Source organism: Bison bison, unplaced genomic scaffold (assembly GCF_000754665.1).
Source record: "Bison bison bison isolate TAMUID 2011002044 unplaced genomic scaffold, Bison_UMD1.0 scf7180017864240, whole genome shotgun sequence".
NCBI lineage: Eukaryota > Metazoa > Chordata > Mammalia > Artiodactyla > Bovidae > Bison > Bison bison.
The window spans coordinates 1,194,322-1,217,446 of NW_011494812.1; the positions used below are offsets into that span (position 1 = coordinate 1,194,322).

A 23,125-nucleotide genomic window follows, 5' to 3' on the forward strand; every position below is an offset into this window, starting at 1 on the left:
AGATTTTATTTTGGGGGGCTCCGAAATCACTTCAGATGATGATTGCGGCCATGAAATTAAAAGATACTCCTTGAAAGGAAAGTTATGACCAACCTAGATAGCATATTCAAAAGCAGAGACATTACTTTGCCAACAAAGGTTCGTCTAGTCAAGGCTGTGGTTTTTCCTGTGGTCATGTATGGATGTGAGAGTTGGACTGTGAAGAAGGCTGAGTGCCGAAGAATTGATGCTTTTGACCTGTGGTGTTGGAGAAGACTCTTGAGAGTCCCTTGGACTGCAAGGAGACCCAACCAGTCCATTCTGAAGGAGCTCAGCCCTGGGATTTCTTTGGAAGGAATGATGCTAAAGCTGAAACTTCAGTACTTTGGCCACCTCATGCAAAGAGTTGACTCATTGGAAAAGACTCTGATGCTGGGAGGGATTGAGGGCAGGAGGTGAAGGGGATGACAGAGGATGAGATGGCTGGATGGCATCATTGACTCGGACGTGAGTCTGAGTGAACTCCGGGAGTTGGTGGTGGACAGGGAGGCCTGGCGTGCTGCAGTTCATGGGGTCGCAAAGAGTCAGACACGACTGATCGACTGAACTGAACTGAATTTCGAATCAGTCAGTTGTTCCATGTAAGGTTCTAATTATTGCTTCTTGACCTGCATACAGGTTTCTCAGGAGCCAGGTAAGATGGTCTGGTATTTTCATCTGTTTAAGAATTTTCCACAGTTTGTTGTGACCCACACAGTCAAAGGCTTTCATGTGATCAATGAAGCAGAAGTAGATATTTTCTGGAATTCCCTTGCTTTCTCTATGATTCAGGAAATGTTGGCAATTTGATTTCTGGTTCCTCTGTCTTTTCTAAAACTAACTTATACAAGTTCCTCTTCTTTTTCTAAGCCCAGCTTGTACATCTGGACCTATCTGTCTTGGGTGACCTGGCATGCCATGGCTCATAGCTTCACTGAGTTACACAAGCCCCTCTCGCCATGACTAGGCAATGATCCATGAAGAGGTTTGCCATCATATTTCACATACTTTTGTTTCGTGTATCCCCTAATAACTTATTGCAGGTGTAGCTGATTTTACTACTTTTGTCTTTTAACATTCCCAGTAGGTTTATACATGGCTGACATATGGCTTGTATATGATGAAAGTGACTTAGCATATATGCATATACATACATACACACACAATACAGCAACATACAACTACCTATTAACTCCTAGGAATGGGATCTTATGGTGCTTTTCATTTTCTTTTTTGTACTTATATGTCTATTACAATGCTTAATTTTGCATCTATAACTTTTATAATTTAGAAAAATAATAGACATCATGTTTTTCCCTAAAGGCATGCCTCCTTAGAAGTCTAAGTCATTGGTTTGTTTCTTAAAAACAAATATTATGTGGCCTGAAAACCAGAGAAGGACACTAAGGCCCAAAGCATGGTATGGGCTTGAGTATGGTCTTTACAGGATATAACTCAGGTCAAGTATGAACAGACCGACTAAGATGTGCTCTCCTTAGAGAAACCCAAGGGGTTTCTGCACACCAGCTGCAATCCAGTCTGTGCTTCAATTGCCAACCCCTGTCCTAGGGTGGATTGCTTCAGTCCAAAACAAGGATATTTTTATTTATTTATTTAAAACTTTTAATTTTGTGTTGGCATGTAGGCAACTAACAATGTTGTGATAGTTTCAGGTGAATAGAGAAGGGAACTCAGCCATACACATACAGGTATCCATTCTTCCCCAAACTTCCCCCTCACCTCCCCATTCAGGCTGTTACATAACACTGAGCAGAGTTCCATATGCTATACAGTAGGTCCTTGCTGGTTATCTATTTTAAATATAGAGTGTGTACATTTTAGAATTGGACTCGTGGAAGGGCCATAATTAGGTAATTTAAGAACCAAATAAGACAGCTTCTGATATTTTACATGAAGTCAGTACTATATGTTGGAAGTAACTCTAGCCCTGTCTGATGTGAAATAACTGTTTCAACTTATTTATTCAGGTACAATAGGTCAGTAGCTTTCCAGCTACGCTTTCTGGTCCTCAGTGTGTGAATCCTATGAGGAAGCTGCTCCAGGCAGAGATTTGCATTAGGCAAACACTGAAGAATTTACATTGAAATACAGTGACAGAAAGTGGATATCTAACACTGAAACTTATAATGCACTTTTTAACTTTTATTTTATTGAAGTACAGTTGATTTACAATCTGTTAGTTTCTGCTACATGGTAAACTGATTCAGCTGTACATTTTAATGTTCTATTTTTGTATTCTTTTCCATGATATTTTGTTATAGGACATTAAATGTATCTTCCTTACAGTGTATTTATTGATCACATACTTGATACCTGATATTTTACAATTATTTCATATCACTTAATTTTAAACTAGCTCTAGAAGGTTGATACTGTATTTCTTTCATAAGAAAAGTGTGGAACAGGAGGTAAGATAATATTTCTAATGATTAGAAAAGTTCCTTCATAACAAGAATTTCCTCCACGCTACTTTATTGTCAGTGCTTCCTTCAATCCAAGCTCCTGGTAACCACTAACATAGTTTTTTTTTTTTTTTAATAAGAAAACTTTTATAAACTTTACTCATTTCCATAATTTCCTAAAATGGAAATTAAAATATATATAGCATTTTTAATCCGGTTGCTTTCATTTAATATAGTGAGTTTAGGATTCATCTATAAGTTGTGTGTATTGGTTTATTCCTTTTTATTGCTGTGTAGAATTCAATGCGCCGACCCACTAACATTTGTTTATCCATCCCCCAAGAGAGAAACAATTGGATTGTTGACACTTTTGCATAGTTACAAATAAAACTGCTGCAATTACTCACGTGCAAATTTTTGTGTGGTTACCTGTGATATCATTTCAATGAGTGAAATCCTTGGAGTGAGATTGTTGGTCAAATGGCAAATGTATTTCAAATATATAAGAAATTGCCAAACAGTTTTCTAAAGTGACTGTAGCAATTTTCATTCCCTAGAGCAATCTGTGAGAATTTCAGTTGCTCTGTATCCTCCTCAGAGTTTAAGATTGTAGATGAATGTTAATTTTAAAAAACAGTCTAACTCTTTTACAAATTGTGTTCCATTTAACATTTTACCATTGTATGAGAATTCTAATTCCTCCTCATCCTCACTAACCACTGATATGGTCAGTGTTTTTAAATTTTTGTCATTCTAATTGGTGCATAGTGGTATATCACTGTAGTTTTAATTTGCATTCCCCTAAAGATAAATCAGGTTGAGTATTTTTTTATGTGCATATTTACTGCCTGTGTATCTTTTTTTTTTTTTTTTGCCTATCTTAAAAACTCAGCTGTTTTTTCTCATAATACTGAGTTCTGAGAATTCTTTATAAATTCTGGGTACAGAATCTTTACTAGCTATGTGTCTAGCAAATATTATGTCTCAATCTATGGCTTGCATTTTCATGGTTTAAAGGTATTGAGAAATGAAGTATTTCCTGCCATATCAGTAAACAAGGATGTCAGTCATCAGTGATACCCTGACTCAATTTTCCTGGACTATTCAGGATGCAGGGATGGCCAAATTGACTCTGAGAGATATCCTCAATATATCATGTCCTCAAGGTACAGCTGGGCTGTGTCTACTTGTAAATATGTCTTTCAGAAGTATTTGTCTAACTCTGAGGAAACCATCTACTTTAGACTTACAGTGTTACCAACGAACTGTTTGTAGGGCTGTATGGATACCACAGCATGTGTCTTAACCTTATGAAGCCCATGTTCTCCTAATTGTGTATCTAGGGTGTGTATTTTCTAACAAGGAGGCTCCTAAGTTCTCTGAGCTGTAGATTTACTATATATCAGGGTCTTCCACATTCTGTTCAATAGCACCTGTCCATTTTGCTGAAAACAAACACAAAACATTACCCCTTTGGAGAGTTGACTTTCCTTCATGAAGTTCCCACCTTAATGAAACTGCTGCTGCTGCTGCTGCTGCTAAGTTGCTTCAGTCGTGTCCGACTCTGTGCGACCCCACAGACCGCAGCCCACCAGGCTCCCCCGTCCCTGGGATTCTCCAGGCAAGAACACTGGAGTGGGTTGCCATTTCCTTCTGCAATGCATGAAAGTGAAAAGTGAAAGTGAAGTCGCTCAGTCGTGTCCAACTCTTAGCGACCCTATGGACTGCAGCCAACCAGGCTCCTCCATCCATGGGATTTTCCAAGCAAGAGTACTGGAGTGGGGTGCCATTGCCTTCTCCATTAATGAAACTATGAACTCTAGATTTCAGGTATAGTTTTTCTCCAGTCTTTGATAGCTCTAAGAATGTAAGTTGAAGTTTATTCCATTCCTTGCACTGGATTTTCTCCTCATTTCCAAGCATCAGTACTTCTATCATTCCTGTGCTGTCATTTAGGTCACATAATATATGATCTTCTGTTCTGCTTTCTGAAAAGATAAAACCAACACCAAACTTTTGGTAATCTGACTAAGGAATGCCACATCAATCAGACATCAGAAGTCATCAACAGCCTCCAGAAAGAGATATAAGGCAAAAAAAAAAAAAAAATTATATATATATATATATATACACACACACACACACATACAGGCTTGAAACGAGCAGATATATAGTTAATAGATATTCAGTTCAGTTCAGTTCAGTCACTCAGTCATTTCCGACTCTTTGCTACCCCATATATCACAGCACACCAGGCCTCCCTGTCCATCAACAACTCCCATAGTTTACCCAAACTCATGTCCATCGAGTCGGTCATGCCATCCACCCATCTCATCCTCTGTCATCCCCTTATCCTCCGGCCCTCAATCCCTCCCATCATCAGGATATTTTCCAGTGAGTCAACTCTTCACATGAGGTGGCCAAAGTATTGGAGTTTCAGCTTCAGCATCAGTCCTTCCAATGAACAACCAGGACTGATCTCCTTTAGGATGGACTGGTTGGATCTCCTTTCAGTACAAGGGACTCCCAAAAGTCTTCTCCAACACCACAGTTCAAAAGCATCAATTCTTCCGTGGTCAGCTTTCTTCACAGTAAACTCTCACATCCATACATGACCACTGGAAAAACCATAGCCTCGACTAGACGGACCTTTGTTGGCAAAGTAATGTCTCTGCTTTTTAATATACTATCTAGATTGGTCATAACTTTCCTTCCAAGGAGTAAGCGTCTTTTAATTTCATGGTTGCAGTCACCATCTGCAGTGATTTTGGAGCCCCCCAAAATAAAAACTGTCACTGTTCCCACTGTTTCCCCATCTATTTGTCATGAAGTGATGGGACCAGTTGCCAGGATCTTAGTTTTCTGAATGTTGGGTTTTAAACCAACTTTTTCACTCTCCTCTTTCACTTTCATCAAGAGGCTTTTGAGTTCCTCTTCACTTTCTTCCATAAGGGTGGAAATCTGCATATCTGAGGTTATTGATATTTCTCCTGGCAATCTTAATTCCAGCAAATTAGCACTCAGGCAAGTGCTTTTTCAGAAGCTACAAAAAGAAGAGAAATTCGAAACAGGATTATGACATCTTCTTGAAAATAAAAATGTTTCTAATGTATTTCAGTTTTAGTACATTCACTCTACAGCTCTTTTAGTTTTGGGGGTTCATTTATCTACTTTTTTATTTTAAAATATTTTAAATGAATAATTTCTAAAATCTCTCCAAGCTCATAGCTGAGAATAAGTTATTCTTACAAATCAATTTTAGATTATATATAGAAAACTACCTAGACTACAAACAGCCCATTCACAAGTTGTTCTCTGGGGCTGAAATTGAAGTTTATTGACCTTACGGTATCACCATCTTTTCTGATAATATGCTTTGAGACACTGATCTGGTCAAATTCAGTGTCACACACCAGGGAAATTCAGCATCACTTCCAGGAAACAACTGTGCCAATAATATTTTGATATCATAATTATTTTGCTTGGAGTGAATTTATCCTTCAGTTTGCTATTGAAAACTTTTACAAAAAAAGAATTCACTCTCAGTAGACACTGCAGCATGACACATCTCCTGCTTCCCTTTCTTGGGCCTTCATTGCTTCCAGTACCATGACTGCCACAGGGCCCTTCTGAAACACTCTTGCCTGATGAATTCTTGATGGACCACCATCTATTTCTGCTAAGGTTGAAGGCAAAAGAAGAAAGATATTAGATTGAGTAAAAAAGATACAGTTAAGGAGACTTTTCTTCACTCTTTATGATAAACCTCAGAAAGCCAGCCAGAGATAGGTGGAGTCAAAGGAAGAGACATAGAGGAGTCAGAAAGAGATATGAGATCTAGACTGACAAGAGCCTCTTTAGGGAAGATTTCATGTCCTGTGTTCAGAAGAGAGTTTGCAGGCAGACTCCCTGATCTGCATCCTTGTTTTTCTACCATATTTAAAGAGCACATCAGACCTCTGAGACATTGAAAATTAAGGCAAAAAAAGTGACTCTCGTCCTATCGTCTTCTTCTGACTCCATTAGAGCACAAGATGTTCTCAATCCTCCACCAAATACTGTCTTGAATATTCATTTTACTCTGGTAGATAAGCAAAAGGCAAAGGAGAAAAGGACAGATATACCCATCTGAATACAGAGTTCCAAACAATAGCAAGGAGAGATAAAAAGCCTTCCTAAGTGATCAATAAAAGAAATATAAGAAACAATAGAATAGGAATGACTACAGATCTCTTCAAGAAAAATAGAGATACCAAGGGAATATTTCATTCGAAGATGGGCAAAATAAAGGACAGAAACGGTATGGACCTAACAGAAACAGATCTTATTGACCCAGATAATCACAATGGTGTGATCATTCATCTAGAGCCAGACATCCTGGAGTGCAAAGTCAAGTGGGCCTTAGGAAGCATCATTAGCAAAGCTAATGGAGGTGATGGAATTCCAGCTGAGCCATTTCAAATCCTAAAATATGATGCTGTTAAAGAGCTACACTCAAATGCCAGCAAATTTGGAAAACTCAGCGTGGCAACGGGACTGGAAAAGGTCAGTTTTCATTCCAACCTTCCCAAAAGGCAATGTCAAAGAATATTCAAACTACCACATGATTGCACTCATCTCACACACTAGCAAAGTAATGCTCAAAATTCTCCAAGCTAGGCTTCAACAGTACGTGAACCAAGAACTTCAGATGTTCAAGCTGGATTTAGAAAAGGCAGAGGCACCAGGGTAAAATTGCCAAAATCTGTTGGATCATCAAAAAAGCAAGAGAGTTCCAGAAAAACATCTTCTATCATCGAAAAAGCAAGAGGGTTACAGAAAAACATCTTCTTCTGCTTCATTGACTATGCCAAAGCCTTTGACTGTGTGGATCACAACAAACTGTGGAAAATTCTTAAAGAGATGGGAATACCAGACCACCTTCTGCCTTCTGAGAAATCTGTATGCAGGTCAAGAAGCAACAGTTAGAACTGGACATGGAACAATGGACTGGTTTCAAATTGGGAAGGAGTACGTCAAGGCTGTATATTGTCACCTTGCTTATTTAACTTATATGCATTTCCATTTAACTTATATGCAGCATTTCCATCATGTGAAATGCTGGACTGAATGAAGCACAAGCTAGAATCAAGTTGGTGTTTGAAAAGTCTCTTGAGATTCCCTGGGACAACAAAGGAAATCAGTCCTGGGTGTTCACTGGAAGGACTGATGTTGAAGCTGAAACTCCAATACTTGGGCCACCTGATGAGAAGAACTGACTCATTGGAAAAGACCCTGATGCTGGGAAAGATTGAAGGCAGGAGGAAAAGGGGACGACAGAGGATGAGATGATTGGATGGCATCACTGACTCAATGGACATGAGTTTGAGCAAGCTCTGGGAGTTGGTGGTGGACAGGCAAGGCTGGCATGCTGCAGTCCGCGGGGTCATAAAAAGTCAGACACAACTGAGAAATTGAACTAAACTGAATGGTAGATAAGTGAGGGAGCTCAATTACCTGCACGACCTTCCCAAATTTTTAGAAACACTCCTCTGCCTGATAAAATGAGAGATTAAGCTAAATTTGAGCAAAGGGAATGACCTAAGTCAGAGATTCTATGAGTGAGTTATAGGAAGAATTAAAAAGAAGAATCAATTGTATGTTTATAAATTTACCCTTAGAAATAAGAAGCTACCCACTAAGGTTTATAGAAAAGCATTACATGTTGCTATTTATAATTACAAAAATTGAAATAATTTCTTGTTGTTGTTTAGTCACTCAGTCGTGTCTGACTCTTTGTGACCCCCATGGACTGCAGCCCACCAGGCTTCCCTGTCCTTCACTATCTCCTGCAGTTCACTCAAACTCATGTCCATTGAATGAATCGATGATGCCATCCAACAGTCTCATCCTCGATTGTTCCCTTCTCCTGCCCTCAATCTTTCCCAACATCAAGGTCTTTTCCAATGAGTCAGTTCTTCACATCATGTGTGCAAACTATTGGAGCTTCAGCTTTAGCATCAGTCCTTCCAATTAATATTCAAGACTGATTTCCTTTAGGATGGACTGGTCAGATCTCCTCTCTGTCCAAGGGAGTCTCAAGAGTCTTCTCCAACACCACAGATCAACAGCATCAATTCTTCAATGATCAGCCTTCTTTATGATCCAACTTTCACATCTGTACATGACTACTGGAAAAACCATAGCTTTGCTATATGGACCTTTGTTGGCAAAGTGATGTTTCTGCTTTTTAATATGCTGTCTAGGCTTGTCATAGCCTTTTTTCCAAGGAGCAAGCATCTTTTAATTGCATGGCTGCAGTCACTGTCTGTAGTGATTTTTGAGCTGAAGAAAATAAAATCTGTCACTGTTTCCATTGTTTCCCCATCTATTTGGCATGAACTGATGGGACCTGATGCCGTGATTTTAGTTCTTTGAGTGCTGAGTTTTTAAGCCAGCTTTTCATGCTCCTCTTTCACTTTCATCAAGAGGCTGTTTAATTCCTCCTCATTTTCTGCCATTAGGCTAGTATCATATGCATATCTGAAGTTACTGATATTTCTCCCAGCAATCTTGATTCCAGCTGTGAGTCATGAAACCCAGAATTTCGAATGATTTACTCTGTATTTAAGTTAAATAATAGAGTGACAATATATAGCCTTGATTTTCTCCTTTCCAAATTTTGAATCAGTCCATTGTTTTTGTCTGATTCTAACTGTTGCTTCTTGACTTGCATATAGGTTTCTCAGAAAGCAGGTAAGGTAGTCTGGTATTATTATCTCTTTCAGAATTTTCCAGTTTTCTGTGATCCACACAGTCAAAGGCTTTAGTGTAGTCAATGAAGCAGGTGCTTTTGTGGAATTCTCTTGCTTCTTCTATGATCCAAACAATGTTGGCAGTTTGATTTCTTGGTTCCTCTGCCTTTTCTAAATCTAACTTGTACATCTGGAAGCTCTCAGTTCATGTACTGTTGTAGCCTAGCTTCAGAGATTTTGAGCATTACTATGCTAGCTTGTGAAATGAGTGTCATTGTGTGGTAGTTTGAACATTCTTTGACATTGCCCTTCTTTGGGATTGAAATGAAAACTGACCTTTTCCAGTCCTGTTGCCACTGCTGAGTTTTCCAAATTTGCTGCCATATGAGTGCAGCAGTTTAATAGCATCATATTTTAGGACTTGAAATGGTTCAGCTGGAATTCCATCACCTCCACTAGCCTTGTTCATAGTAATGCTTCCTAAGGCCCACTTAACTTCACACTCCAGGATGTCTAGCTCTAGGTGAGTGATCATACCATCGTGGTTATCTGGATCATTAAGACCTTTTTTTTTTCTTTACAGTTCTTCTGTATATTCTTGCCACTCTTCTTAATACCTTCTGCTTCTGTTAGGTCCATACTGTTTCTGTCCTGTATTTTGCCCATCTTTGAATGAAATGTTCCCTTGGTATCTCTAATTTTCTTGAAGAGATCTCTAGTCTTTCCCATTCTATTGTTTTCCTCTATTTCTTTGCAATGATCTCTGAGGAAGGCTTTCTTATCCTCCTTGCTATTCTTTGGAACTCTGCATTCAGATGGATAGGGATTTAATTAAGTAAAATTTGCTATAGTCAAACAATAAAGCACTATATAAATATTAAAACTGCCTTAGAGGAATAGTGAGGTCAACTGTTATAATTGACCCCAAAAAAGTAAAGGCCCCAAACAGAATACACAATGTTTTTCTTATTGAGGAAACAAGTCACACATACAAACACATTAGATAGTTACCAATATCAACTAGGTTTTCTCTAGGTGATAAGATTAATACTAATTTTTTTCTTTGTTCTTCTCCAAGTTAACTGAGATAAGTTATGAGGAAATGGGTTGTTTTAGAAGCAAATGCTGCTTTTGAAAAGGAACTTGCTGTCTAGAGTCAAAGGAAAATAGAGGGTAAAAAATAATGCATACAAGAAAAACTGTAGGCACTTCTGAATGGGATCTCTACTAGGACCTGGAGTGCAGGACATGTCTACTCACTAGAGGACACTGATGGACAGTGACACAGACTATCTGCAACCAATTCAGGAAAATGTCAGATTCACTCAGTCAGTTCAGTTACTCAGTCAGTCCAAATCTTTGCAACCCCATGGACTGCAGCATGCCAGGCTTCCCTGTCCATCACATCTTCCCTGTCCAGAGCCTACTCAAACTCATATTCATCAAGTCAGTGTTGCTATCCAACCATCCCATTCTCTGTCATCCCCTTCTCCTCCTGCCTTTAATCTTTCCCAGCATCAGGGTCTTTTTCAATGAGTCAGTTCTTCACATCAGGTGGCCAGTTAGATTCACTCAAGTCTACTCAAAGATTCATCTTTGATACCACTTACCCATAGTTGGATAATGTGTATTTTCACTACTGATAACTAGAAGGTACCACTTGCGTATGAATCTTATCTCCTTGTAAACTGAGAGAAATACTGTACTATTGAGCCACCTGAGAACCTGCTCCTTTATAGAAAAGATAATCATTCCAGAAGCCAAGACCCTCTCCAGTCATCACTCTTGCCTGAGGAGGCTACATCATCTTAACACAGGTGCCTAAAGATCTTCCTTTCTGCACCTAAATCATGACAACTCTGAAAGGCACTCCCGGCTTCTGAGCTCCCTGTGGAGTGGCTGGGGTCTTTGTCATGATGCAATGGAACTGAAATTCTTGCTCTTCTCCTACATCATTCCTTCCCAAGTACTAATCCTGAGAGCACTCTCACAGGTATTGCCTGAAAACCACTGTCTATCTCAGAGTTTTCTTCTGATAGAATCTACCCTGTAACAATGTGTTAAGATGCCCAGAACCTGGCAGAGATTAGGAGCTCAATAGATGTTTAATTCAATGAAAATGAATTCTCTTTTTGTTACCCAGATGTACCATTCATATTATAGCCTTGCTCTCTTTACTTGCATGTTGTATGATAGAGAACAGAGGACTCCAATGTGGGACATGACAAGGACAGTGACTGGAGGATGCTCTGACAAGGACTGAGGCTCCTCCACTTGCCCATCACACCTAATGTGACGAGAGACTTCTGGGAACTGCAGAAGCATCAGGCATCACCTCAGCTTGATCTTTCACTAGCTTTGTTCCTTTTTTCTGTTTGTATTTCTTATCAACTAGTTAAAAGTAAGCAAACACATACTAACCCAAAGAGATTGAACATAGACATCTGAGGAGAATGTAAATATTATTTCCCCTCAGGAATAAAGTAAAATTATCTTGAGTCAAAACCTGCCCTGGGATTATACACACACACACACACACACATGGACATCCTGCAACTGCATCAGCATATTGTAGCAGCAGGTAAATCCTTCGGATATGGAGGTATAGGAATATAATGACACATGAACACATTCTGCCTCTGACAATGATGGGCTTACTTATTAGGAACAAATCCTGTCACAGAAAATAAATACAAAAATTAGAAAATTTTATTTAGAAGAATAGTACTCAAAAGCATGAGAAAACATCAAGAAAAAAAAATGATGAACCAAGAATCTAAAGAGTCATAATCAAGAAAAATGAAGGCAATACAAGCAAAACCACCTATGACAAGATTAGGGAATTAGATATGAGTTTTAAAATAACTAAGATTGTCATGTTAAAGAAAGGAAATGATGCATATAATACTGATGAAAATGTCAATAGATCATTTCAACAAAGAATTACCATCTATAAAAGATGGTAATGTATGTTATAAAGATGTATGTACATGCAGCCAATGTATCTTATAAAGATGAAAATACAATATCTGCTTTTAACAACACATTGGAAGGACTGGAGAGAAGACTGAATACAGCAGATGACAACATTGATTATCTAGAAAACTGGTCAATGGAAATCACAAAAACACAATCAAACAAAGGAAAAAAATAGAATGAAAAAACAGAAGAGAGCATAAAGAAATATGTAGAAAGTGTTCAACATGTCCTGTTTGTGGAATTCCAAGGCGGAAGAGAACAGAGCAGAGGAATATTTGAGGAGATGGTGGCTGAGAGTTTGCCAACAACTTAAAGGGAATCAACGCATAGATTTCAGAAGCTTAGTAAACCATCAGCAGAAAATATACAAAGAAAGCATCAACTTAGTACATCACAGACAAACTGATGCAAAACAAAACAAAGAGAAAAATCTTAAAAGATCTAAGAAGAAAAACACACATTGCATTGAAAGGAAATGTAATAAGCCCAATAGCTGATGTTTCAATAGAAATTATGTTCTAGAAGGTATTATAAGGACATCTTTGAAGCACTGAAAGAATAAGAAAGCAATATAAAGTATTTTCAAAAATGGAAGTCAGATATAAATGTTTATCTACAAGAATACATTAATCAGAAACCTACTGTAGGGTATAACAAAGGGAATTATTCAGACTATAAGAAAGAAACATTACACAGAAGCAAGAAATTAATGAAATAATGAAGAACACTTAAAAAGTCAAATACATGGGTAAATATGAAGAGTATTGGCAGCTTAATATCACAACATTGATGAGGACAGTGACACTGATGATGATGATATTGATGACATTGTATGTGATTATAACATGTAGAGGTGAAATATATAATAATAATAATAGCAGTCATTGGAAGAACTGATGTTGAAGCTGAAGCCCTGATACTTTGGCCACCTGATGCAAAGAACTGACTCATTGGAAAAGACCCTGATGCTCAGAAAGATTGAAGGTGGGAGGAGAGGGGACGAAAGACAATGAGATGGTTAGATGGCATCACCAACTCAATGAACATGAGTTTGAGCAAGCTATGTGAGTTGGTGATGGACAGGGAGGCCTGGCATTCTGCAGTCCATGGAATTGCAGTCAAGACATGATTGAGCAACTGAACTGAACTGAATAATACCACAAAAGACTGGGAGTGCATCAGTTGATTTTTGCTGTACAATAAACCACTCCATACTTAGTGGCTTAAAACAACAAACATTTATTATTTCTTATAATACTGTAGATTGCCCAAGCAGTTTCTGCAATAGTGATTGGCTCAGAGAAGTTTGATGATCATATGACATCTCACACTCGTATGGGACCGCAACTGAGAGACTGAGAAGACTATGATAACTGGGACCTCAACCCTTGTGGTGCCTCATCACCTAAGGGGTAAGCAAGGTTTGTTCACATGAGGACAGAAGAGTTCCCAGGAATAAGACAAGGCAAGCTCCCGTGTACAAGTAGTTTTCATTCCTTTCATGTTTCCTAATGCCCCATTGGCTAAACCAAATCACATGCCTACATACAGTTTCAGAGGTTAAGAAACAGAATTTCCACCTCCTGATGAGCATCTGCATGGTTACAATGCAAGGTGTGATAGCTGTGTTTACAACATACCACAGCATCAATTCATCCAGTTCCCCAAAAGGGACTATTAAGAGTGTGAAAAGCAAGCCACAAAGTGAGAGAACAGATGGATTTCCATGTATTGACTGAGATAATAATGTATCCAAGGGGTTCACTTTTCAATATTTTATATGTATGCATATATATATATATAATAAGTACTGGTGTCCAGAATATAAATTACTCTCATACACATGTATTTAAAAGGTAGACAAACCACAAGATAAGTAGGCAAAAAATGAATTGTCACTTGACAAATAAGATATACAAATGGCTAGTCACCATATAAATAAAATTGTGCTCAACCTCAAAAGTTGTCAGAGAAATTCATATTAAAATACTCTTTAAAATGGCAAATATTTTATAATAAGATTTTTTAAAAACTGTGATCTAAGTAAAATTTTCAAACTGCTACATCACTTTGGAAAATAGTTGGGCACTGTTTGCTAAAATTCAGTATATACTAAACTTATTTCCATTAACTCCATTCATAGGTATACAGTCAAGTGAAAGATTTACACACATATACAGTATTATATATATATACTTCTATGATTGCATATGTTGTGCTGTACTTATTCACTCAGCCAAGTCCAAGAATTGTAGCCTTCCAGGCTCCTCTGTCCATGGAGATCTCCAGGCAAGAATACTGGAGTGGGTTGCCATGCCCTCCTCCAGAGGATCTTCCCAACCCAAGGACTGGACCAGGTCTCCCACATTATAATCAGATTTGTACCATCTGAGCCACCAGGGAAGCCCAAGAATACTGGAGTAGGAAGCCTATCTCTTCTACAGGAGATTGTCCCAATGCAGGAGTCAAATTGGGGTCTCCTGCATTGCAGACAGATTCTTTACCAGCTGAGCTACCAGGGAAGCCCATATGTGTACATACATATAAATGAAAAGACATGTATATAATGTTTATAATATTTGTAATGAATGTGTGATTATAGCAGCAGTATTCATAATGTCCCCAAATAACAATCAGCAGTAGACTCTCTCATATATTATATGTATAAAACTAAAACATGAAATGTTGTACAGAAATTAAAATGAACAAAAACTGCTGCTGCTGCTGCTAAGTGTCTTCAGTTGTGTCCGACTCTGTGCGACCCCATAGACGGCAGCCCACCAGGCTGCTCTGTCCCTGGGATTCTCCAGGCAAGAACACTGGAGTGGGAAACAACTGCTACAAGCTACTAATGTCATTTGAAAAGAGACACAAAATAGATTAAACTGTAAAATTCTTTTTATATTGAAAAATAGGTACAATTAGTCTTTGCTCTTAGAATTCAATATAATGGCAATCTTTAAGTGTGTCTTGGAGCAAAAAAGGGACTTCAGAGGTGCAGGATGGGGAACACATGTACACCCATGGTGGATTCATGTTGATGTATGGCAAAACCAATACTATATTGTAAAGTAAAAAAAATAAATAAAATAAGTTAAAATAAATAAATAAGACAATATATCATGTTACATTTACTTTTTTGATAATTTGTTGAGTTGTAGTCTTAAATCTGTGTACCTTCTTTATTTTTATATACTATAATAAAAATTAATATAAATATTTACACATATATATACCTATATATATTTAATGTATAAGGTATATATACATGTGTGTGTATATATATATATACTTATATATATGTATATTTCACCTGGTAACTTATTTGGATAAAACTAAAATATACTCCCTGACAAAGCCTACTCACCAACATTTCATTTCTAATTATCACCAAGTCTTAATACTTCTCAAATCTCTCTCAGTTCAGTATATCTTTCTACGTTTCCAAATCAAAGTTACTAGTATCTCATCCAGGCCTATGGCAATAGCTGTTCTCCCCAAAGTCAAATTGGCTACTCATTTTTTGCCAAATAATATCTAGAAGGATCAGTTTAAAATGAACTCTATTATCACTCTATGGTTCAAAACCTTTTGTTCGATCACTTCTGATTTTTCTGGAAACAAAGTATTCTAGTCATGTTCTACAGGCCTTACAAGGCATCATACCACCCTTCGGAGATTCTCTGTACCACAGCCACCCCCATTGTCTTTCAAACCCTTAAGAAAGTCAAACTCCTACCACAGGTGTTTTTCACACTGTGTTTCCTCTAACTGAAGATACATTCCATTCCTGTTCATTTTCAGAGTTTAGCACAAAAGTCATATACCAAGAGAAGCCTCAGCTGACAGCTCCCACTCTAACCCCTGGCTGTTGTTCGGCTTCCTTGACACATGCTCTCCAAATGCTGTCTTCCTTTCAGCTGGAAGTCTTACCTCAGATTATTAATTCATTCATTTGTGGTCAAGAAAAAGATGTACCTCTCTCATTAGAATAAAATCTCTGTAGAACTTGGATTTGTTTTTCACTCCCTGTTTTATCACCAGAACCTAAAACAGTTCCTATTACCTATTAGGAACTCAAGAGATATTTACTGAATAGATAAGGGGATGGATGGGTAGATGACAACCTGGCCCTCAAGAACGCCACCTCAGTGCAGCTGTACCATCTGGCTTGGGTGCCCCAGGTCAAAAGCCAAATTATATTTCATCATGACAAGCCAACTTCCAGTCTTAATTTCTAAAATATCATTTCTTGATATTTTAGAAACATGAAAAAGATGTTCTTTTTCAATTATTTGGGGAAGAGGGGAAGGGAAGAACAGGCATTCTTTGCTTTTGTTTTTATTATTGAAGTATATTTAATTTATAATATCCTGTTACTGTTACTTTCAAGTGTACAGCAAATTGATTCAGATATATAAATATAAATATATATATATATATATTTCAGATTCTTTTCCATTGTAGGTTATTACAAGATATTGAGTATAGTTCCATCTACTCTGTTCTACTTCAAATGAGGAGAGGTTGTGAGAAGAACATTATACAGTAGTAAATATGCAGACATTTCTGGTTACACAGAAAGAACCTTCAACAAAAGATGAAAGACGAAGCCTACAAGGAAATAAAACAAAAACTGGTTTCCCACCAGCATAGCTAGGGTGGCATGGAGCACAAACAAATTTGCTACATACAAAATATACCTAAGAATAATCTAGGATGGAATTTAAAATAAAACAGGAACCTAATTGACTTCTTACATGGAGCACAGAACTACCAGTCATTCTTTACTGGTAATTTTTCTGAAATTTCATTCCTTATTGGATCATTTTTACCTAGTCAGGATAATAAAATTCTAGTATCATTACAATAGCAAATGGAAAAAAGATTGCAGTAGGGGAAATTTGGTGCTATCCTGGACAGAGAGAAATAAATGATTCAGTTGACAGAAAAAATAAAAGACATTCCTAAATATTTTCAACCTATGTTCACCAACACCTTTAGATTCCTGGCTCACACAAAAAAATCACAAGGCTTTGGGTTACTTGGAGCAATTACATGTAATCACTGCCACCTTGAGGCCATCTCTAAAACCTACGTCTTCTAACTTCATAGAGCAGAGAAAACTACAATGCAAGACACAATCAGTCCCTTTCATTGTAGCATCATGTGCTTATGCCATCACTTATATTCATCATTTACATTTATCTCTTCAATGTGTATTCTCTAACTGGGCTTTCTACACCCAGAATAGCATAGATGAAAGCCAGAAAAAAATCATGTGGTCAACTCAGATGTCTCATAAGATGATTTCAAAAAGAAGAAATGTTGAGAAGTTTTATTTACAAAATATATTCAAGTTAAGTAACTTAGATATTTTTATCCCCAGAGAAAATAATCCAGCTTTCTGAGAAGTAAACCATGATAAAATATAGGGACATTTAAAGTAATTCCATTTGTATAAACTTGTAAAGTAAGTTGTAGTAAAATCAGTCCTGAAATTTATTTGAATGCATTTCTGCTAATAGTAATTTTTAACCATAAAAATGTTCTCACTGGAGAATACAATAATAATTTACACCATGGTTGTATTTTATTCTGGATATATCAATACATTCTGAAACTACAACATCATACAAGCCCTAAATCGCTGTCATAACACTAAGAAGCAATAACTTGCCATATTTAGATCCCCTGAAGGAGCTATACCTCTGTTCCCAAAGTGATCCTATTCTTTACTATACTAGTTGATGATCCTAAAACTAGAGTGAAGTGCTTACATTAGTTTTTGGCTTTATAAACCTGAAAAGTGCTCTTCTTTTGTCATGGCCAGTAAGTCAGTAAGCAATTCCTCCACCAACTTTCTACCACTTGCATGTGAATAATCCCTGTCTTTTTTCTTTCTGACACTCATGAGGTGATAGCTTAAACATTTTAAGAAAGCAAGAACATTAATTTGTGTGCATAAGAGCTTCTTCCCATGGGCCCAAAATTCATAAGGTCCAATATGAAACTCAAAGAAAAGGAAATTCTGGATCCAAACACCATTACTCCAATACTTTAAATTTCCATCAACTCAATAAGTCAATATATATCAAGGAAAAAATATGTGAAAAAAAATAAGTGAAATTTAAATTCCAATCCACTCTGCCCTTTGGCTGAGTAAATTTTAGAAAATAATATATTTTAATAATGGAAGAATCTCTAAATTAGACATTTTGGATGGGGAGATCAGTGTTTTTCAAGAGCAAAGCATCTCATCTCCAAGTTTAGAGTAAAATAATATCTGAGAAAATCTTGAGAGTAAAAAGAGGAAATCCTGAAACAAAGCAGAGTAAAGGAATCTTATTCTAGGATGTATCATCTGAGAAGCCCAGCTGGAGAATGATCTGTCTCAGATGAAATGACCAAATAGAGGATGAAAATAGCATATACTAAAGCAGAGAAGTGGGAAAATATGTGTTGTCCACTATTGTGAGGTTCAGAGAACAATAGTTACAATGATCAGTAATGGCATCAATTCATGGACTTTCCCTGTGCTGTGCTAAGCAGACGAGCTTAATGGTGCCATTTCCAGGTGTGTACAGAAGTTAGCTATATCAAACCAGATGTTTTCAAAGAGGTTTACTCTCCGCTCCCGCTCCAACACTGGGTCTCTTTATTCCACTTAAAACAGGGAGATTATTGTTAAGTCACAGATGCATTTTCTGATGCCAAAATTGTCCAGGATTGATGATATTAGTTTGGGAAAAATAAAAGGTAAAAGAAGATAAATTTGAGGTGCAGTTTGCAGAATGGGAGAGAAGAAAGACACAATGGGAGAAGCCTTCAAGTTGGAGAGAAAAGAATTCCACCTTATAATTTAACTGAATTTCCAATTTTGTGCAAGGGTTCCAGCTTGGCTTTCATGTGTAACCACTGCAACCCTAGCCCAGCTCAGATATAACTTTCACCCTAAATTTTCACATAACTGCTTGTCACTGCATTTTTTTTCCCCTGAATTCTTTATCTAACTACTTTCCTACCCACCATAATATTCTACTCCTGACTTTAAGTTAAAATTTATTTTCCAGAAATACCTCCTTGCTGTCTCCTGGCAATTCATTCAGTTTACCATCTTCCAGACCCTGGCTAGTTTCCACACTTTGTCTCCTATAAACATGAGTGCTGTTGAAGCATTTCACAGCACAAGGAGTGACCAAGTAGAACAAATACCTGCTGTAAATGGCCAGTATAGTCATACAAGAAAATTATCACTGCATTGACCTTATCTTCCAGCATTGCACCCTCATTTCACTGCAGCCACACTGGCCTCCTCACAGTTCCTCAAGCTTCCAGGAATATTCCTATTTTAAAGACATTTGTAATTGTTGGGAGTTTTTCCTGCCCAAGAGATCTTTTCCTAGGTTTATTTGCTTTGTAATTATCACTTTCTATTCAGTTCAGTTCAGTCATTCAGTCGTGTCTGACTCTTTGCGACCCCATGAATCGCAGCACGCCAGGCCTCCCTGTCCATCAACAACTCCCAGAGTTCACTCAAACTCATGTCCATCAAGTCGGTGATGCCATCCAGCCATCTCCTCCTCTGTCGTCCCCTTCTCCTATTGCCCCGAATCCCTCCCAGCATCAGAGTCTTTTCCAATGAGTCAACTCTTCGCATGAGGTGGCCAAAATATTGGAGTTTCAGCTTTAGCATCAGTCCTTCCAATGAACACCCAGGACTGATCTCTTTTAGAATGGACTGGATGGATCCAAGGGACTCTCAAAAGTCTTCTCCAACACCACAGTTCAAAAACATCAATTCTTTGGTGCTCAGCTTTCTTCACAGTCCAACTCTTACATCCATACGTGACCACTGGAGAAACCATAGCCTTGAATAGATGGACCTTTGTTGACAAAGCAATGTCTCTGTTTTTTAATATGCTGTCTAGGTTGGTCATAATTTTCCTTCCAAGGAGTAAGCGTCTTTTATTCTCATGGCTGCAATCACCATCTGCAGTGATTTTGGACCCCAGAAAAATAAAGTCTGACACTGTTTCCACTGTTTCCCCATCTATTTGCCATGAAGTGATGAGACCCGATGCCATGATCTTAGTTTTCTGAATGTTGAACTTTAAGCCAACTTTTTCACTATCCTCTCACTTTCATCAAGAGATTTTTTAGTTCCTTTTCACTTTCTGCCATAAGGATGGTGTCATCTGCATATCTGAGGTTATTGATATTTCTCCTGGCAATCTTGATTCCAGCTTGTGCTTCTTCCAGCCCAGTGTTTCTCATGATGTACTCTGCATATAAGTTAAATAAGCATGGTGACAATATACAGCCTTGACGTACTCCTTTTCCTATTTGGAACCAATCTGTTGTTCCATGTCCAGTTCTAACTGTTGCTTCCTGACCTGTATATAGGTTTCTCAAGAGGCAGGTCAGGTGGTCTGGTATTCCCATCTCTTTCAGAATTTCCCACAGTTTATTGTGATCCACACAGTCAAAGGCTTTGGCATAGTCAATAAAGCAGAAGTAGATGTTTTTCTGAAACTTTCTTGCTTTCTATTATATATATTTTTTTCAATTACATTTATTTTTTTCTACCCACTAGAATGTATACTTCATAATGGTAAAGATTTTTTTCTACTTCTTTTCATGTTATATTCCCAGCACATGGCTCAGAGCATGGGCTCAGTGGTTATTTTTGTATAAATTAATTAACTAATTTAATCTACAGAACAGTAGATTGATGTAGATGATTTTGTTATCTCCATTTTACAAGCCAGGCAATTACAAATCACAGAAACTGAATAATTTGTCCAAGAACACACTGTCAGTGCCAGAGCCTGGATTAATCTCTATTTATTTGATTACAAAAGTCATGCTCTTTCTACTGTGGTGCCTTTAAGGACTAAAAGGTTCATGATTGATATGTGGCCTACACAGATTCAGATGTGTAGATTTTGTGCCTTCTCAAGTTCCTTTCTGGCAAAGAATCATATTTTGCACGATGGATCTAGCTCACAATAGATTTACATTCTTGTGTTTGGCTCTTGAGTTTCCAGAATGTACACTAGGACTTTAAAGACTTGAAAGACAGAAACAACATTGTGGAAGAGGAGGGTTGGAGCTTAGGGAGGTTGATCCACAGGCACTCACTAACAATTGAAGGTGAAAGAGAGAAAAAAGCAATTATTTCAAGTTTCTAGTGTGGAACATTAGGTGGTAAACAAAAATAAGAAGAGTTAATTTACCATAGTCTAAGAGGTATGCATGGGAGAAGTTTTGATATATTGAGTTTGAGATGACCTTAGGGCCAAGATATATGAGTATCCAATTGGTTCATGGCCCAACCCACTATGTTCTTTCCCATGTAATGTGTTCCTCATTTTGATTACCTGTTTTATATCCCTGGTCATGTATTTTCCTGTTTCCCTCATCACTTCATTACTTATGATTTAGCTTCATAACAACTTGGCTGAAATAAATTAAGTGGCTTGAGATTTTGAACCACGCAGATGAAAGTAGAGGAAGGAACCAGGTGAGATGAGTGGAGAGGAAGCTATGTGCTGACTCAGTAGGAAGGTTTGTTCTGCTGGGGGCATCAGCATTCTGTGGAACTAAATTTAAAGAGACAAGACAAGATGGAGTTTGATTCAGGATATATCAGTACCTAGTACAATCCAATGTGGCAGGAAGTGTCTATAATTTAAACTGTATGGGAGGGCCATAAAAAATATGACTCCAACACGGTCAGGCAGTTGAGACTTATACACTATCCTGAGCTAAGGAGGAGGTAGGGGTCTGGGTCTTCAAAGGGGAGGAAGATAATTCACAGGAAAATGAAAAGAGAAGCTGTTTGTTAAATAGGTGTTTATCCTATCATACAGATAAGTCTTTCTGCTGTAGAAAGGTATCTTTAGTAATAGCTTTTTCTGGTAAGGTCCCCATATCTAAATTCTTTTAGGTGGTTCAGGGAGAGGTAAAAAGCTTTTCCTGAATCTGCTGGGTCTTAATTATCTTCAACTAAAAATCCATAAGTCAAAGTGGAATATTTGGGGGTGACTTATTCTGCTTTCCCTCATTCCTAACTCTTATTTAGACTCTATTGGTTTTATCGCATTTGCTCACTTATCTCCTGCGTTTCTTGCTTTGAGTGATTGTCCTCCAACTGAGGAATTTCTTTCCCTTAACTATTCCAACTATTGGCCTGATCAATTACTGGTTCACAGGGCCATCCTGGCCTTCTAAGGGAAAAGAGCTTGGGATCTGAAAGGTGGACCTAAGAGGCAATAGGATCTAAGTAAAACAGCACACTAACTGTGTGTGTTTGAGTGTTTGACACACTAGCTGTGTCAGCACAGCACACTAACTATATATCTGCCAGTTTCAAGCCTGTATTTTTCCCTTACATCTCTTTCTGGAGGCTGTTACTGGCACTTCTGATGTCTGATTGATGTGGCATTCCTTAATTAGATTACCAAAAGTTGGATTTTTATTTTATCTTTGCAGAAAACACAACAGAGGAATTATGCATTATATAATCTAAATGACAACACAGGAAGGATAGAAATATTGGTGCTTGGAAAAGAACAAAATCCAGTGTAAGGAAGGGGACAAACTTCAACTTATATTCTTCCCGCTGTCAAAGACTGGAAAGAAACTACACCTGAAATCTGGAGTTTATACTTTCATTAAGGTGGGAACTTCATGGAGGAAAGTCAGCTCTCCAAAGGGATACTGCTTCATGTCTGCTTTCAGCAAACTGGACAGGTGCTATTAAACAGGATATGGTGTGGAAGACCCTGATATTTAGCTCACAGAACTTCAGTCAGTCAGCTCAGTTCTGTCTCTCTGTCATGTCCGATTCTTTGCGATCCCATTAATCGCAGCACGCCAAGCCTCCCTGTCCATCAACAACTCCCAGAGTTCACTCAAACTCATGTGCATCGAGTCGGTGATGCCATCCAGCCATCTCATCCTCTG

At 37.9% G+C, this 23,125-nt stretch overlaps 1 protein-coding gene across 1 annotated transcript in view; it reads right to left on the minus strand.

Annotated features, from left to right (window-relative positions):
* Positions 1-23,125, minus strand: part of AIM2 (absent in melanoma 2) — an 81,209-nt gene that overhangs the window by 56,127 nt on the left and 1,957 nt on the right. The window contains 4 exon segments of the mRNA XM_010846933.1: positions 4,211-4,469; positions 5,789-5,863; positions 5,865-5,972; positions 5,974-6,031. Coding sequence (XP_010845235.1) covers positions 4,211-4,469; positions 5,789-5,863; positions 5,865-5,972; positions 5,974-6,031 — 500 coding nt within the window.